Source organism: Cetorhinus maximus, chromosome 20, assembly GCF_964194155.1.
Source record: "Cetorhinus maximus chromosome 20, sCetMax3.hap1.1, whole genome shotgun sequence".
Taxonomy (NCBI): domain Eukaryota; kingdom Metazoa; phylum Chordata; class Chondrichthyes; order Lamniformes; family Cetorhinidae; genus Cetorhinus; species Cetorhinus maximus.
Window position 1 is genome coordinate 78,727,705 of NC_135898.1, and position 18,222 is coordinate 78,745,926.

Sequence of the window (18,222 nt, forward strand, 5' to 3'; positions counted from 1 at the left end):
CTTAATTGGATTAAAGGCAGCTGATCTGAAGGCTTTGATGTATTAGGAGAAATTAGGTCTGAAATGTTAAGGAGGTAGACATAGGTACCAAGTGAACATTTGCATTTTTAAATAAACCACATTAGATCATTTTCAAAGGAGGAGTGAAATGTGTCACCTAGCCAGGTGAAGTTTAAAAACAGTATATTTATTTTTTCCAAAGATTACTGGTAAAATTAGTACTACGGTAAATTTTTATGATCAGGAAGGTAAAGTCCAAAGACAGTGAAACAATGGGAACTTGCATTCAAAGGGGAAAATACATATAAAGTGTGAAAAGCCTTCAGCATCTATGCCTCAAGCTGCTGTTTTCAAAGAACTGAAGTTAAGTAAACTCACTTTGAATTTGCCTGGTTCAGGGTATTGTGTATCATCTTGCCTGGGTCTTTTAAAATCTGTGTGTTTTACTGTTGCCTTAACGAAAGTGTAACTGGGGATTAGATTAATTAGGGGATTTAGAAGTTATCATAGTAGTAATTTGTAGATCTATGTATGTGTTTAAAATCATTTCTCTTATTAATAAATGTTTAATCTAGCTTTGTAGAAACCTATAAGGGTTGGGAGTCTTATTACTACTGAATTCAGGGCACGCATCTCGAAATTTATACAAATTGCAAAATAAGTTGTGGCAGTTGTTTCAAGTTTCCCTTTGGGCCTTGAACAACTTGGCATTTACCATCGGCAGTGCCATAACAATAGCAAGGCAAAGTGAAGTGCAACCAACAGTATGAAAATATGTAATACTAATAAAAACAAGGAGGGCTGCCCATAGACTCACAATGAGGAATACCATTTTCAAAAACCATGAGTCTGCAGTCTCCCGATACAAAGGTCTCAGAGCAGATCATTTCTGGCAAGTGCAAATAGAGACAGGATAATTATTTGTCATGGTTTGGTTTTCTTTCCTTCAACAGCAAATATAACCAGCCTGTTATGTTGCAGATACTAAGCACAAATGTTTTAAGCCAACACCATTTACCTCATCAGCAAATGGTACAGCAGAACATTATTCACTTCCAGAACTGCAATTTTTCTGCAAGGAAATCCAACCCAAACATTCATGGTTTAGGTAAAGTTTACACATTCGCATTCAATCTGCGCATGTCTCAGAATAAATCCCTGCATTAGATGTACCATTCCTTTATATAAGCTCAATACCAACCAGGTATTACAAACCAGAGAGAAAGATTGGGTGCATTCCATCAGCCTCTTTCAGCTGAAATCTTTCACAGACAAATGTCAACAGATGAAATTACAAAGCAAAGCTGTGACACCTTCCTTATTAGAGACCAGCAGGAGGCTCCACAGTTTCAGTATAGTCTATGCAGGATTCTTTGTTTTACTTAATGTTCAAAAGCTTATAGAGGACACAGGTATTCATGGGATATGACAAAGGTCATCCTAATCTCAGTAATAGTGGTTTAGTACTGCAGAACTTGAGTATTGCTGAAAAAAGATACATGCTGTCAAAACTTTTTATCGTGCACTCAACAGAGTAGATGCAAGAATGTCAAATTTCAAAGGAAACAACAATTTATACTGCATGAGAAAAGAATGCTAATTGGTTAGCAATTCAACTCTGATTGGTCAGGGGATTACCATGGAGAATGCACCAGGGAGCTATTGCCCCTCTCATTTTTGTTTAATTCAAAAAAAGAGCAATGCCAGAACAAATCCCTGCGTATGAATAAATGTAGCTTCTAGCAAGCATTAAGTGAGCCACATTGCAAACTTGATTGATAAATTGGTTATTAGTGGAATTCTTAAGACTCAGGAGTGCTCAGCAAGCACTGTCCAATTGCAGAATCATATCTAATGTTAGACATTATGTTTTGAGCTTTGCAAGCATGGACTGGTTGAGTACAGTCAGTGTTCTACCTATTGCGAACACCCGAAGGGGTGTTCTGTTTGATATGATATACCTGTTGTTGGGAGCTATGTAGCTGATATTGCTCTGGCACTGAAATTCATATACCACATTACTCATTTGAGTGGTAGGCAGAAGATCTTTTTGGCTTGCAGCATCCTGTTAGTGGAAAATGCCACTTGTGCTGCTATTGCATAGCAACACTTGAAATGGCTAGCTTCCCCTGTCGCTCAAATTTTTGAGATACCTTATCCTTCTAGGGTAATTTGAGGTAGACTGGGCACTTTTCAGGTCCAAAAGTGATGGCCTTAGGCCCATTCGTGAGTATGAGCAATACACAGCGAGCAATGATCCATCAGAGTAGCCATTATCCCGCAGGATAGATCCGATGTGTTCTATTTCAGTATCTGTGCAATGCCAGGTACAAAGGCTGTACATTCCAATGACTGGCAGATCGTATCAAACAGCATGCCTTTTCAGCTGTTCACAATAGGTAGAGTATTCAACATACTCGACCAACCTGTGCTTGAAAAGCTCAGAACATAATGTCTCACACTCAGTCTGATTCCACAATTAGACAACACTTGATGAACAATCCTGAATGTGCTAAATATTACGTTAACAACCAATTTAATATTCAGTTTGGCTCACAGAATGGCTTACACTTGCTAGAAGCTATACATATTCATACACAGGAACCTATTGTCTGTAGGCAACAGAAATACATCCAGGCTTTGTTCTTTTTTTGAATTAAACAAAAGCTTGTGGGACAATAGATCCTTGGTGCATTATCTATTTCAACAGCTCAACCAAAGTCGACTTGCCAACCACAGTGCAGTACAAATTGTTGCTCCCTTTGAAATTTAGCATTTTTGAGTTTGTCCTGATGAGTACAAAACAAAAAAACTTCAACAGCATCTCTCTTTTTTCAGAAATAATCTTATAAATTAGTGAAGGAGTGGGAGTAGAAGAGGAAAAGAAGGGTGAACAATCTAAACTTGACAAGTGGACCTGAATGATGGAACAGAAACCACCACAATTACCATGCCATTTAGCATTTGTGACAACCCTTAATTAAAGAAAGGTGGAGTCCGCAGACTATAGTGGTTGTCGGAATTCCTGCACTGTGGTTACATAAAAATAAATACGACACTACATGAGGGAAGAGCTTATAAGTATTGTAATTAACTGTTCCTTTATACAGTCATTTATTACTGGTTTCAGTCAGTCACACAATTCACACTTACACACTCAACAGTTTCACAATAACAACTTATGTTTTTTTTACCAGATACCACACAAACACACACGTCACATTCAAAAATCAGGTTTATCAGCACTCCAGCATCACCCTAGAAAGCAAAGATAACCCCCAACTTACTTTCTTCCCCATCAACTGTCTCCTTAAATCTCCCTCCCTTGCCATCTCCAACCATACCTCCAATAACCCTTGACTGTAGCACATGAACTTCTGAAACTACCCTACAGTTGCCCCATTTGTTTCCATGCTTTCCCCTTCCCACCATCCAGCCCTCTGTTTCCAAGCCTTGAACACAGATCTTTCTCAAATTTCTTTCCCAGCTTCCCTCATAACCACTCTGAACTCATCTAATTCAGGAGGCCCATTTCCTGCTCCCTTAATCCCAGTCCTGCTGAACTGCTGACCACGCTCTCCTGGCCCCCATTCTAGTTGACATCGTCAATGGGTCCCTCATGTCGCTTTCAAAAAGTTCAAAAAACATTCAAAAAAAATCTACCCTTCACTGCCCCACCTACAACTTCCCTTTTTCTCTCCAAAGGTCTTGAACTTCTTGTCCCCACTCAAATCTGTGCCCATCTTTCCTACAACTGCATGTTGAAATTCCCTAATAAGGTTTCATTCCTTGCCACAACACCAAGGTCACAACTGACATTCTTTACTACTGTGGAGTAAGATCATTCATCATCCTCCCTGCAGCCTTTAACACAGTCAACTAAACAGCCTCTCCCAATGTTGCTCTTCCATTGTCCAACTCGACAAGATCACCCTCACTTAGTTTCACTCTTATTTTTCCAATTGTAGCCAGAGAATTTTCAGCAATGGCTTTTCTTCTTACCCCTACACCATGACTTCTAGAGTTCCACAAAGTCCAATCATTGGCCCCTTCCTCTGCATGCTTCCCCTTGGCAATAAGATCCACAGACATGGGTTCAGCTTTCTCACATGTACACTGACAATATCCATCTCCACCATTCAAGGAGACATGATTGATGTTTAACCAATTTATTGGAGTTACATGTGCTGTGGATAAAGGGGGACCAGTGGATGTACTGAACTTAGATTTCCAGAAGCCTTTTGATAAGGTGCCACACCAAAGGTTGTTGCAGAAAAGAAAACCTTATGGTGTAGGGGGTAATATATTGGCATGGATAGAAGATGGCTAGCTAACAGGAAAGAGGGTAGCCATAAATGGGTCTTTTTCTGGTTGGCGGGATGTAACGAGTGGTGTGTCACAGGGATCAGTGCTGGGGCCTCAACTTTTTACAATTTATATAGATGACTTGGATGAAGGGACAGACAGATGGTATGTTGCTAAATTTGCTGACGACAGGAAGATAGGTAGGAAAGTAAATTGTGAGGAGCAAGTAAGGAGGCTACAAAGTGACATAGATAGGTTACGTGAGTGGCCAAAGTCCTGGCAAATGGAGTATAAATGTAGACAAATGTGAAATTGTCCATTTTGGCAGGAAGAATAAAAAAGCACAGCATCTAAATGGCGTGAGGTTACCTAGTTGAGGTTTAGGGGGATCTGGGTGTCCTAGTGCATGAATCACAAAAGGCTAGTATGCAGGTACAGCAAGTAATTAGGAAAGCTAATAGAATGTTATTGTTTATTACAAAGGGAATTGAATACAAAAATAGGTAGATTATGCTTCAGTTGTACAGGGCACTGGTGAGACCACATCTGGAGTACTGTGTACAGTATTGGTCTCCTTATTTAAGGAAGAATGCAAACGTGTTAGAAGGTTTACTAGACTAATATCAGGAATGGGTGGATTGTCCAATGAGGAAAGGTTGGACAGGTTAGGCTGATTTCCACAGGAGTTCAGAAGAATAAGAGGTGACTTGATTGAAACCGTTAAGATCCTGAGGAGTCTTGACAGGGTGGATGTGAAGAGGATCTTCCCTTTTGTGGGGATATCTAGAACTAGGGGTCACTTTTTAAAAATAAGGCATTGCTTAAGACAGAGATGAGGTGAATTTTTTTCTCAGAGGGTCGTGAGTCTTTGGAACCCTCTTCCTGAAAAGGCAATGGAAGCAGAGACTTCGAATATTTTTAAGGCAGAGCTAGATAGATTCTTGATTAACAAAGGGATGAAAGGTTATTGGGGGTAGGCGGGAGGTTACAATCAGATCAGCCATGATCTCACTGAATGGCAGAGCAGGCTTGAAGGGCCAAGTGGCCTATTACTAGTTCGTATGTCCTTAAAATAATGAAAGGATTAGACTCATTGCAAGTGAATAGGCTATTTGAGTTCTATAGGTTGGCTGAGTAAGACCGGGGGCATAAGCATGTTACAAAAGCGTAAACACCAGCATGAACCAGTTTGGCCAAATGGCCTACTTCTATGCTGTACATTCTTCGTAATTCTATGTAATTTAGCTGCAGACAGCACTGGGCCAGTTATGCCACAGGCTGCACTGAGCACTGAACAGATCTCCAAACAGCACTAAGATTTAAAGTCGCAGAGAACAATAAATGGATTATTAAGCTGCTCCTCACCAGGCAAGAAAGGGATGCAGCGCAATTTAGGATCCTTCTGCCCTCCTTCAACAGGAAACTTGTCCAGGAGCTGCATCTGGAAAACAGGTAAGAACACAGAATGTTTGTTACACCTCGATAAATACAGCACTATTAAAACCCACACTTAGTATAGTGTTGCAATACATTCAACATAACAACATCAGAATTATTCCTGGAGAGCAATTTATTGAGCAACTGAATCAGAAATCTACAACACAGATCACTCAGCGGATTGCTCCAAAGAGCCTGCACAGGTACAATCTAAAACTAATCTCTCTTTCTCCACAGCCGTGCACTTTCTCCTGCTACAAATATTTATCCAATTTTCCTTAAAAAGAAACAACAAAATCTGCCTCAACTATTCAGTGGAAAAGCCCTGAGGTTTCCAAATGGATCATGCTCCTATCTCAGGCCTCCATCACCAAAATTCTGAAGCTCATGTCATCTCTAGCTTAGATTTCCCTTGTGCCCTCCTTCTGGCCTCCCATCCTCCATAAATTCCAGCTTAGCCAAAATTCAGCTCTTCAGGCCCTGTCCCAAAGTCTCCATCCTTGTTCTGTTACATTTGTCTTGGGTGCCCAACATAACTGAATTTAAAATCCTTGTCTTAATCTTCAAATTCCCTTTATTGTCTTCAGCTCAACCTAATTCTGGAACATCTTCCAACTTAGTATCCCGACTGCACTTTCAGTCTTCCACATCTCATCTTCACTTTGCCCCATTATTGATAGCAGAACTTCAGTGGTCTTGGCCTACTCCCTGGCACTCAACTCTACGCCTCTTTCCTAAGGATGCAATTTTTTTTTCAAAATACTCTATTTCGATCAAGCTTCAAGTAATTTTTCTAATTCTCCCATTATAGCTCAGTATCCATTTCTCCTTACTGTGTACAGGGCTTTTTCTGTTCAAACATTACATAAATGTAAGCTAGTCATTCTATACATAAACTTTCTGTTCAGAATGGGAAGGCACTGACAATACCCAGTGGAAGGAACATAAGAACATAAAAAATAGGAACAGGAGTAGACCATTCGGCCCCTTGAGCCTGCTTCACCATTCAATAAGATCATGGCTGACCTTCTTGTGTTTCGATTTCCACATTCCCATCTAACCCTGATAACTGTTGATTCCCTTGCCGACCAAGAATCTATCTACCTCTGCCTTAAAAATATTCAATGACGCTGCCTCCACCACCTTCTGAGGCAGAGAATTCCAAAGTCGCACAACCCTCAGAAAAAAATTCTCCTCATCTCTGTCCTAAAAGGGCGCCCCCTAATTTTAAAACAGTGCTCCCTTTTTCTGGACTCACCCACAAGAGGAAACATCCTTTCGACATCTACCACGTCAAGGCCATTCAGGGCCTTGTATTCTTCAATCAAATCACCACTTCGCTCTTCTTAGCTCCAATGGAAACAAGCCCAGTCTGTCCAACCCTTCCTCATAAGACAACCCGCTCATTCCAGGTATCAATCTAGTAAACCCCCTCTGAACCACCTCCAATGCATTTGCATCCTTCCTTAAATAAGGAGACCAAAACTGCACACAGTATTCGAGGTGTGGTCTCACCAGTACCCTGTATAACTGAAGCATAACACCCTTACTTTTATGTTCAATCCGTCTCGTAATAAATGATAGCATTCTATTCGCCTTCTTAATTCAAAGCAAAATACTGCGGATGCTGGAAATCTGAAACAAAAGCAAGAAATGCTGGAAAAACTCAGGAGGTCTGACAGCATCTGTGGAGAGAAAGACAGAGTTAACGTTTCAAGTCCATATGAATCTTCTTCAGAGCTGAAAGGAAGTAGAAATGTGGTGAAATATATACTGCTTAAGGGGGGCAGAACAGGTGAAGCTGGGTAGAAGGTCAAAGATTGGTGGAAGCAAAGGAGAGATTGTGAAAGATGTCATAAACAAAAGGCCAAAGCATTGTTAATAGTGGTGGTTCTGGCTGAAAGAAGTGCTAATGGTGACATTAAGAGTGAAAAGCAGAATGTGATCATGGCTGGACCAGGGTAAGCGCTCTGGAAAGTGACAGATGGCCCTAGTGGGGGTGGGGTGGGGGGTGAGGGGACGGTGGTGGGAAAAAAGATTGAAAAGGCTAAAAGCTGGGGATAAAACAAAGAATAAAACAGAAATAAATTTTTAAAATAATAATGAAAATGTGGGAAAAAATACAAGAAATAAAATAAATAAATAAGTAAAATTTAAAAATAAAAATGAATAAGAAGGTTGGGGTTGGGGGGGAGGGGGGGAATCAGAAAGGGGTGGGGATGGAGAAGACAGTTCATGGTCTGAAGTTGTTGAATTCAATGTTAAGTCTGGAAGGCTGTAAAGTGCCTAATCGGAAGATGAGGTGCTGTTCCTCCAGTTTGCGTTGAGCTTCACTAGAACCTTGCAGCAAGCCAAAGATGGACATGTGGGCATGACAGCAGGGTGGTGTGTTGAAGGTCTGGGTCATGCTTACAGACAGACCGAAGGTGTTCCACAAAGCGGTCACCCTGTCTGTGTTTGGTCATAAAAACCATCTGGTTCACTAATGTCCTTTAGGGAAGAAAATCTGCTGCCCTTACCTGGTCTGACCTATATGTGACTCCAGACCCACAGCAATGTAGTTGACTCTTAAATGCCCTCTGAACAAGGATAATTAGGGATGGATAATAAATGTTGACCTAGCCAGCGACACCCACATCCCATGAACAAATAAATAAAAAGGTATAGTAGTGGGTGAAGGAGTACATTAATATAGTTAATCTTTTCTTGTATAATAAATGTTTTATACTTTTGTTACACGTTTGTCAGCTGACTCCTGTGACTCTGTTCAATAGCCGCCCTCCACATTTCTAAACTAAATAGAATAAAAGTTATCTATGAAGTGGGGTTCCACCCTGGGATCTGACTTGTCCAGTGGTGACAACAGCTGGGATCATAACATAAAAAGGAAGCATATTATCTAAATGGTGAGAGATTGCAGAGCTCTGTGATTCAGAGGGATCTAGGTGTCTTACAGCATGAGTCACAAAAGGCTAGTATGCAGGTACAACAAGTAATTCAGGAAAGCTAATACAATTTATTGCAAGGGGAATTGAATACAAAAGCAGGGAGGTTATTCTTCAGTTGTACAGGGCACTAGTGAGATCACATCAGGTGTACTGTGTACAGTACTGGTCCCCTTATTTAAGGAAAGATGCAAATGTGTTAGAAGCAGTTCAGAGAGGTTTATTAGGCTAATATCAGAAGTTGATAGGTTGACTTATGAGGAAAGGTTGGACAGATTAGACCATAAAAGCAGATTGTAAAAGCTTCTGTAAGTATGTAAAAAGAAAAAGATTGGTGAAGACAAATGTAGGTCCCTTACAGTCCAAAACAGGAGAATTTATTATAGAGAACAAGGATATAGCAGAGCAATTAAACAACTACATTAGTTCTGTCTTCACAGAGGAAGACACAAAACACTTCCCAGAAATAACAGGGAGCCATGGGTCTAGTAAGGAGGAGGAGCTGAAGGAAATTAGTGTTACTGAAACAATAGTGCTGGAGAAATTAATGGGACTGAAAGCCAATAAATCCCCAGGGCCCGATAATCTACATCCCAGGGCACAAAAGGAGGTGGCTATAGAAATAGCGGATGCGTTGTTTATCATCTTTCAGATTCTCAAACAGTCCTGGCAGATTGGAGGGTGGCAAATGTAACCCCACTATTTAAAAAAGGATGGAGGGAGAAAACAGTGAATTACAGACTGGTTAGCCCAACGTCAGTAGTAGGGAAAATGCTAGAGTCTATTATTAAGGATGTGATAACAGGACACTTAGAAAATATCAATGGGATGTAGGCAAAGTCAACATGGATTTGAGAGGGAAATCACGCCTGACAAACCGACTGGACTTTTTTGAGGACACAACTAGCAGGATAGATAAGAGAACCAGTAGATGTGGTGTATTTTGATTTTCAGAAAGCTTTTGATAAAGTTCCACATAGGAGGATGATACAAAGCTTGAGAGCTGTAAACTGCGAAGAGGAGTATAGAACTTCAAAAGGAAATAGACAAGTTGGTGGAGTGAGCAGATAGGTGGCAGATGAAGTTCAATGTGGAGAAGTGTAAGGTGATGCCTTTTGAGAGAAAGAACATGGGCAGACAACATAAAATAAGGGGTGAAATTTTGAAGGGGGTGCAGGAACAGTAAGACCTGTACATAGATCATTGAAGATGGCAGGACAGGTGGAGAGGGCAGTATTCTTCAATATTGTAGGAGCTGCACTCACCCAAGCAAGTGGGGAGTATTCAATCACACTCCTGATTTGTGCATTGTAGATGGTGAACAGGCTTTGAGGAGTTAGGAGGCGAGTTACTCGTCACATCATTCCTAGCCTCTGACCTGCTCTTGTAGCCACAGTATTTATATGGCTAGTCTAGTTCAGTTTCTGGTCAATGGTAACCTCCAGGATGTTGATAGTGGGGGATTCAGTGATGGTAATGCCTTTGACCATCAAGGGGCGATAGTTGGATTCTCTCTTGTTGGAGATGGTCATTGCATGAAACTAGTGTGGCGCAAATGTTACTTTCCGCTTGTCAGCCCAAGCCTGGATATTGTCCAGGTCTTGCTGCATTTGGACATGGACTGCTTCAGTATCAGAGGAGTCGCAAATGGTACTGAACATTATGCAATCATCAGTAAACATCCCCACTTCTGACCTTATGATGGAAGGAAGGTCATTGATGAAGCAGCTGAAGATGGCTGAGCCTAGGACACTACCCTGAGGAACTCCTGCAGTGATGTCATGCAGCTGAGATGACTGACCTCAAACAACCACAACCATCTTCCTTTGTGCTGGGTGTGACTCAGCAGAGTTTTCTCCCTCGATTCCCATTGACTTTAGTTTTGCTAGGGCTCCTTGATGCCACACTCGGTCAAATGCTGCCTTGATGTTAAGGGCAGTCACTCTCACCTCACATTGGGAGTTCAGCTCTTTTGTCCATGTTTGGAGCAAGGCTGTAATGAGATCTGGAGCTGAATGGCCCTGGGGGAACCCAAACTGGGCGTCAGTGAGCAGGTTATTGCTAAGCAAGTGCCGCTTGATAGCACTGTTGATGACCCCTTCCATTACTTTACTGACGGAGAGTAGACTGACGGGGCAGTAATTGGCTGGGTTGGATTTGTCCTGCTTTTTGCGTACAGGACATACTTGGTCAATTTTCCACATAGCCGGGTAGATGCCACTGTACTGGAACAGCTTGGCTAGGGGCGCGGCAAGCTCTGGAGCACAAATCTTCAGTACTATTGCCAGAACGTTGTCAGGGCCCATAGCCTTTGCAGTATCTAGTGCCTTCAGCTGTTTCTTGATGTCACGTGGAGTGAATCAAGTTGGCTGAAGACTGGCATCTGTGACGCTGGATGGATCATCCACTCGGCACTTCTGACTGAAGATTGTTGCAAATGCTTCATTCTTATCTTTTGCATTGCTGTGCTGGACTCCTCCATCATTGAGGATGGGGATATTCGTGGAGCCTCCTCCTCCAGTAAGTTGGTTAATTGTCCACCACCATTCATGACTGGATGTGGCAGGACTGCAGAGCTTAGATTTGATCTGTTGGTTGTGGGATCACTTAGCTTTGTCTATCACTTGCTGCTTATGCTGTTTGGCACGCAAGTAGTCCTGTGCTATAGCTTCACCGGGTTGACACCTCATTTTTAGGTATGCCTGTTGCAGCTCCGGGCATGCCCTCCAACACTCTTCATTGAACCAGGGTTAATCCCTTGGCTTGATGGTAATGGTAGAGTGGGGGATATGCCAGGCCATGAGGTTACAGATTGTGTTCGAGTACAATTCTTCTGCTGCTGATGGCCCACAGCGCCTCATGGATGCCCAGTCTTGAACTGCCAGATCTGTTCGAAATCTATCCCACTTAGCACAGTGGTAGTGCCAACACAATGGAGGGTATCCTCATTTTGAAGGCGGGACTTCATCTCCACAATGACTGTGGTGGTCACTCCTACTGATGCTGTCATGGACAGATGCATCTGTAGCAGGCAGGTTGGTGAGGATGAGGTCAAGTATGTTTTTCTCTCTTGTTGGTTCCCTCACCACCTGCCGCAGACCCAGTCTAGCAGCTATGTCATTTAGGACTCAGCCAGCTCCAACAGTAGTGGTGCTAACGAGCACCACTGATAGTATCCTGGGCTTTATTAATCGGGGCATAGAGTACAAGAGCAAGGAGGTTATGCTGGATTTATATGAGACACTCGTTACACCTTAGCTGGAGTAGCGCAGAGAGTTCTGGGCACCACGTTACAGGAAGGATGTGAACACATTGGACAAAGTGCAGAAGAGGTTTACAAGAATGGTTCCAGGAGTGAGGAACTTCAGTTACGATTTTCCTTGGAGAGGAGGCGGCTAAGAGGAGATTTGATAGAGATGTTTAAAATCATGAAGAGGCTGGATTGAGTAGGTAAGAGAGAAGCTGTTCCCGCTCGTAAAAGGATCAAGAAAGAGGGGGCACAGATTTAAAGTGATTTGCAAATGAAGCAAATGTGATGTGAGAAAAAAACTTTCACACAACGAGTAGTTAGGGTCTGGAATGCACTGCTGGAAGTGTGGGGGGGGCGCAGGTTCAATCGAGGCATTCAAGAGGGCATTAGATGATTATTTGAATAGAAATAATGTGCAGGGGTACAGTGAAAAGGCAGGGCAATGGCTCATTTAGCGAGCCAGCGCAGACACGATGGGCCGAATGGCCTTCTTCTGTGTTGTTAAAGTTCTGTGATTCCGTGAAGAGGTTAGTGTGTAAAATTAAAGCACATGGGATTGGGGGTAATATATTGACATGAATTGAGAATTGGTTAGCAGATAGGAAACAGAGTAGGAATAAATGGGAGTCTCAGAGTGGCAGGCGGTAACTAGTGGGTTACTGCAGGGATCAGTGCTTGGGCCCCAGCTATTCACAATATATATCAATGATTTGGAGGAGGGAACAAAATGTAATATTTCCAAGTTTGCTGACGACACAAAACTTGGTAGGAATGTGAGCGATGAGGAAGGTGTTAAGAGGCTTCAAGGCGATTTAGACTGAGTGAGTGGGCAAATACATGGCAAGAGCAGTATAAAGTAGATAAGTGTGAAGTTATCCACTTCAATAGGAAAAACATAATGGCAGAGTATTACTTAAATGGTGATAGGTTGGGAAATGTTGATGTACAAAGGGACTTGGGTGTCCTTGTACACCAATCACTGAAAGCAAGCATGCAGGTGCAGCAAGCAGTTAAGAAGGCAAATGGTACGTTGGCCTTCATTGCGAGGACTTGAGTACAGGAGCAAGGATGTCTTACTGCTGTACAGGGCCTTGGTGAGACCACAACTGGAGTATTGTGTGCAGTTTTGGTCTCCTTGCCTAAAAAAGGATATACTTTCCAAAGAGGGAGTGCAGTGAAGGTTCACCAGACTGATACCTGGGATGGCAGGATTGTCATACGAGAAACCGATTAGGCCTGTATTCGGTGGTGTTTTGGAGAATGAGAAGAGATCTCTTGGATGGACAGACTGGATGCAGGGATGATATTTCCTCTGTCTGGGGGGTCTAGATCAAGGACTCAGAGTCTCAGGATACAGGGTAGACCATTTACAACTGAGATGAGGAGAAACGTCTTTACTCAGAGGGTGGTGAACCTGTGGAATTCTCTACCACAGAAGGCTGTGGAGGCGAAGTCACTGAATATATTCAAGGAGGAAAGATTTCTGGTCTCGAAAGGCGTCAAGGGGTTTGGGGGGAGCGTAGGAGTACGGCGTTGAGATAGAGGATCAGCCATGATCATATTGAATGGTGGAGCAGGCTTGAAAGGCCAAGTAACCTACTCCTGCTCCCATTTCCTACGTTTCTATTTCTTCAACTCTCCACAGCTGAACACCTGGGTTCTGGAAGCTTAACTCAAAATGTTTAAAAACGTCAAAACTATTTTATATTACATTGTGACAATTATCAGGTTTAAGATTATGTTTTGGACTGTGTCTTCTTCTGTCATCTTCTCTCTGTCCAGCTTCAGTCTCAGTTTTTAGTCAAACTGTCTACTCCCCTATAAATTAACTCCTTTGTCACAGAGTCCATTAGTCAAACTTGGCAACGATATGTGCTGAGTTACAATGAAATGCTTCTTTTTGTATATTATACATGAGGTCATTTGATTTCACTCTTTACAGAGAAACAAACCAAAATCACAGAACATGATTCAATCATAAGAACCATAAGAACTAGGAGAAGTAGGCAATTCAGCTCCCGAGCCTGCCCCACCATTCAACACAATCATGGCTGATCTCATTTCGGCCTCAACTCCAATTTCCTGCCCTCTCCCCACAACCTTTCAACCCCTTACTAATTAAAAATCTGTCTATCTCCCCCTTAAATTTATTCAGAATCCCGGCATCCACTGCACTCTGAGGTGGTGAATTCCACAGATTCACGGCCCTTTGAGAAAAGTAATTCCTCCTCATCTCTGATTTAAATCTACCACCCCTTAGTCTAAAACTATGGCCTCTCGTTCTAGAATGCCCCAGAAGGGGAAACATCCGCTCCACATCTACTGTATCTATCCCCTTTAGCATCTTATATACCTCAATTAGATCTCCTTTCATCCTTCTAAACTCTAGCGAGTATAGGCCTAAATTGCTCAATCTCTCCTCATAGGGAAAGCCCCGTATCTCTGGAATCAATCTAGTGAACCGCCTCCAATACAACTACATCCTTCCTCAAGGAAGGGGACCAAAACTGTGCATAATACTCCAGGTTAGGTCTCAGTTGCAACAACACTTACCTATTTTTATACTGTTCCTTTAGCAATAAATGCCAAAATTCCATTTGCCTTCATTACCTGCTGTACTTGCATACTAGCTTTCAGCGATTCATGCACGAGGACACCCAGATCCCTCTGCACTGAAGCATTCTGAAGTTTCTCTCCATTTAAATAATAAGTCGCCTTTTTATTCTTCCGACCAAAATGGATAACCTCACACTTATCCACGTTAAACGCCGTCTGCCAAATTTTGGCCCATTCACCTAACCTGTCCATATCCATTTGTAAATTTCTTATTTCTTCCTTGCAACTTACTTTCCCACCTATTTTGGTGTCATCTGCAAATTTAGCTATAGTACCTTCTATCCCTGAATCCAAGTCATTAATGTAGATCGTAAATAGTTGGGGCCCAAGGACCGAAACCTGTGGCACCCCACTAGTTCCAGCTTTATATATTTATATCAATCACTGTGATATAAAGAATTTTAACTTATCCAATGACCTTGACTGAGCATCTATTTGGAAAATGAGCTTTGTTACTACCCGCTAGAGACGAGTAACTTTTTGTTTAAAGTAGAAAGCTTGGAATCCCGGTTACCCACCAGGAGAATAAAGCCGCAAGATTCCACGGTTTTAAACAAACAAAATAAACTTTACTATACAAAGTCAGAAAAGTAAAACAATTTACAATATCTATCTTATACTCTCCAGGAAACCGAAGGTAAACATGAATTAACTGGCAAACTGTGGTCGAACACACTTCACTGCACATTAAAATGGCAGATGCGGCCAAACAAATCCCATGATTTCTCAGCAACCCTTCCAGATGTCAGTGACCACTGAGTCACAAAACCTCATTAAAACTCAGTATCCCTCAAGAGGGATTTCAAATCTTCATTTGCAAAGATCTAGCCTTCAAATTCCCTCAAACGCCAGACTCCCTCAACAACTGCTCAATGCCCAGTGGTTCAATCTCTCCTCCTGAGACAGTGTTCCACAGGATTCACAAAGCGGCACTCCAGCTTCTAATTAAAAGCACAATTCCCACTCTTTCACAGATCACTAGCTTCACTAAGCTGGCACTGCTCCTTGGTTTCTCCAAAGTCCAGTTTCCTGGCTACACTGAGCTCCCAGGGTTTCTTCTAAGCCCTAACCCTCTCCAGCATGGAACCAGCAACTTTCCACCAACTTCTCAGCTCCTCAGAACTTCTCCTGATCCCTAACTGCACAAAATAGCTCCAGGGGTTTCTCCATGAGTTGCAAAACATGCAAGATCCAAACAGCAATCCTCAGCTGCACTGAATGGCTCCCAGGGCTTGCCTGCCAACAGCTGCACCTTATCGACATCCAGCCTCTTCCATGCTGAACATTCACTCTCATAGGAACAAAGGAAAAGGAGGCGGCCATTTGGCCTGTTGAGCTTGCTCTGCCATTCAATCAATTCAATGATCACCAACCTCAATGCCGCTTTCTTGCACTATCCTCATATCCCTTGATGCCATTAGTCTCCAGAAACCTATCTATTTCTGTCTTGAACATGCTCAATGATTTGAACTCCCACAGCCCTCTAAGGTAGAGAATTCCAAAGATTCACCCTCCGAGTGAAGAAATTCCACTTAATCTCAATATCAAATGGCCTATCCCTTATCCTGAGATTATTTAGACTCACCAGCCAGGGGGAAACACCTCATCTACATCCACCCTGTCACACTTCATGCCCTGTAAGAATTTTGTAAGTTTCAATTAGATCACCCCTCATTCTTCAAAACTCTAGGAAATGCAGACCCAGTCTCCTCAATCCCTTCCCATTTGAAAATCCCACCATCCCATGGATTAATCTGGTAAACGTCTGTTGCACTCCCTCTACGGCAAATATATCCTTCCTTAGATAAAGACCAAAACTGTGCACAATACTCCAGGTGAGATCCCGCCAAGGCTCTACATAACTGCAGCAAAACATCTTTACTCCTGTATTCAGACCCCCTTGTGATGAAGGCCAACATACCATTTGCCTTCCTAATTGCTTGCTGCACCTGCATGCTAGCTTTTAGTGAGTCATAAACAAGGACACCCAGGTCCCTTTATACTTCCCAACCTCTCACCATTTAAGAAATATTGTCTGTTTTTTCTACCAAAGTGAATAACTTATTCACATTATATTCCATCTTCCATGTTCCAGCCCATTCATTTAGCCTGTCCAAATCCTCTTGAAGCTTCCTTCCATCCTCCTCCTCCTCAACTCTCATTCCCACCCAGTTTGGTGTCAACAGCAAATTTGGAAATATTACAATTGGTCCCCACATCAAAATCATTTATATAGATTGTGAACAGCTGTGCCCCCAGCACTGATCCTTGCGGTACCCCACTAGTAACAGCCTGCCTTTCTGAGAATGATCTGTTTATTCCTACCCTCTGCTTCCTGTCTGCTAACCAATTCTCAATCTACACTAGGATATTTCCCCCAATCCCATGCACCCTAATTTTATTTACTAACCTCCAGTTTGGGACCTTATCAAAAGCATCCTGAAAATCTAAATACACCATATCCACAGGTTCTCCTTTTATCTATTCTGCTAGCAACATCATCAAAAAAAAACTGCAACAAGTTTGTCAAACATGATTTCCTTTTCATAAACCCAGGTTGACTCTGACCAATTTTACCATTCTTCTCTAAATATTCAGTTATCACATCCCTTATAATAGGTTCTTACATTTTCCCTACTACTGGCGTCAGACTAACAGGTCTGTAGTTCTTCATTCTCCCTCTTCCTCCTTTTCCAGCAAACACATGGATAAATTGAAACCAGACAATCTTCTTAATCTCCACTCATCTCCATAACAACATGGCCTGCTTTGGTCTATCCTCAAACTGACCTCCAAGCCAATTATCCCTCCTTTACAATTTCTCCAGCTAAATAGGCCCACTGGCTGTGTTACGGCTCTTACCCCCCTAAGTCAACATGGCCCCAGCCTCCAAGCTGCTTCAGTTGTTTTATCCCATTTTCTATAGTTAAAAGTTTTAACTTCTCCAGATCTAAAAATTACCTCTAAAATATTAATACAAACCATAAACTAGATACTTGTAACAATTTCAATATAAGTAAGTGTGGAATGTTTCAATTAGGTAGGACGATTAAGGAGTCACATACTGCTTAGGTAAAAGACTAAATGGGTTAGAGGCACGAAAGGATCTAGGGCAGTGATGGGCAACCTAAACTAGTGAGTGAGCCACATGAGTGGCCCTCCTTATCTCAGTGGACCGCAAGATTGAAATCAGGCAAGTGCACTAACCATGACCCCATGAATAAAAATTTGCAAGACATGCCAATTGAACCATGGCAGTGCTCTGATTGGATGCAGAGGGAGCATGCGACTCTCACAGTCAATGTTGTCCCTCACTTCACGTACCCTTGCTTTGCATGCGTATCACTTCAGTACTACAGCTTGGAAAAAAACTACAGACGGAAACCAGCAGAATCTGGCAACCCTGCATGGGCAACAGTCAACAAAATGTCTTGTGGGCCGCACTTGGAACATGCGGCCCATAGGCCGCAGGTTGCCCACCACTGATCTAGGGGAATTACAAAGTACCTGTATTACAAAGCATTTACAGCGCAGAAACAAGGCATTCAGATAAAATGGTTCCATGCCAAACTTTAGGCTCCACATGAGTCTCCTCAGACTCTTCTACATCTAACCCCATCAATGTAGTCTCTTACTTCAGTCTCCTCCAATTTGCCCATCTAGCTTCCT

At 42.3% G+C, this 18,222-nt stretch overlaps 1 protein-coding gene across 1 annotated transcript in view; it reads right to left on the reverse strand.

The window, feature by feature from the left end:
* Positions 1-18,222, reverse strand: part of sh3pxd2aa (SH3 and PX domains 2Aa) — a 507,011-nt gene that overhangs the window by 387,371 nt on the left and 101,418 nt on the right. The window contains exon 3 of the mRNA XM_078564963.1: positions 5,671-5,746. Within this exon, the coding sequence (XP_078421089.1) occupies positions 5,671-5,746 (76 nt within the window). The remainder of the gene's footprint in view (positions 1-5,670; positions 5,747-18,222) is intronic.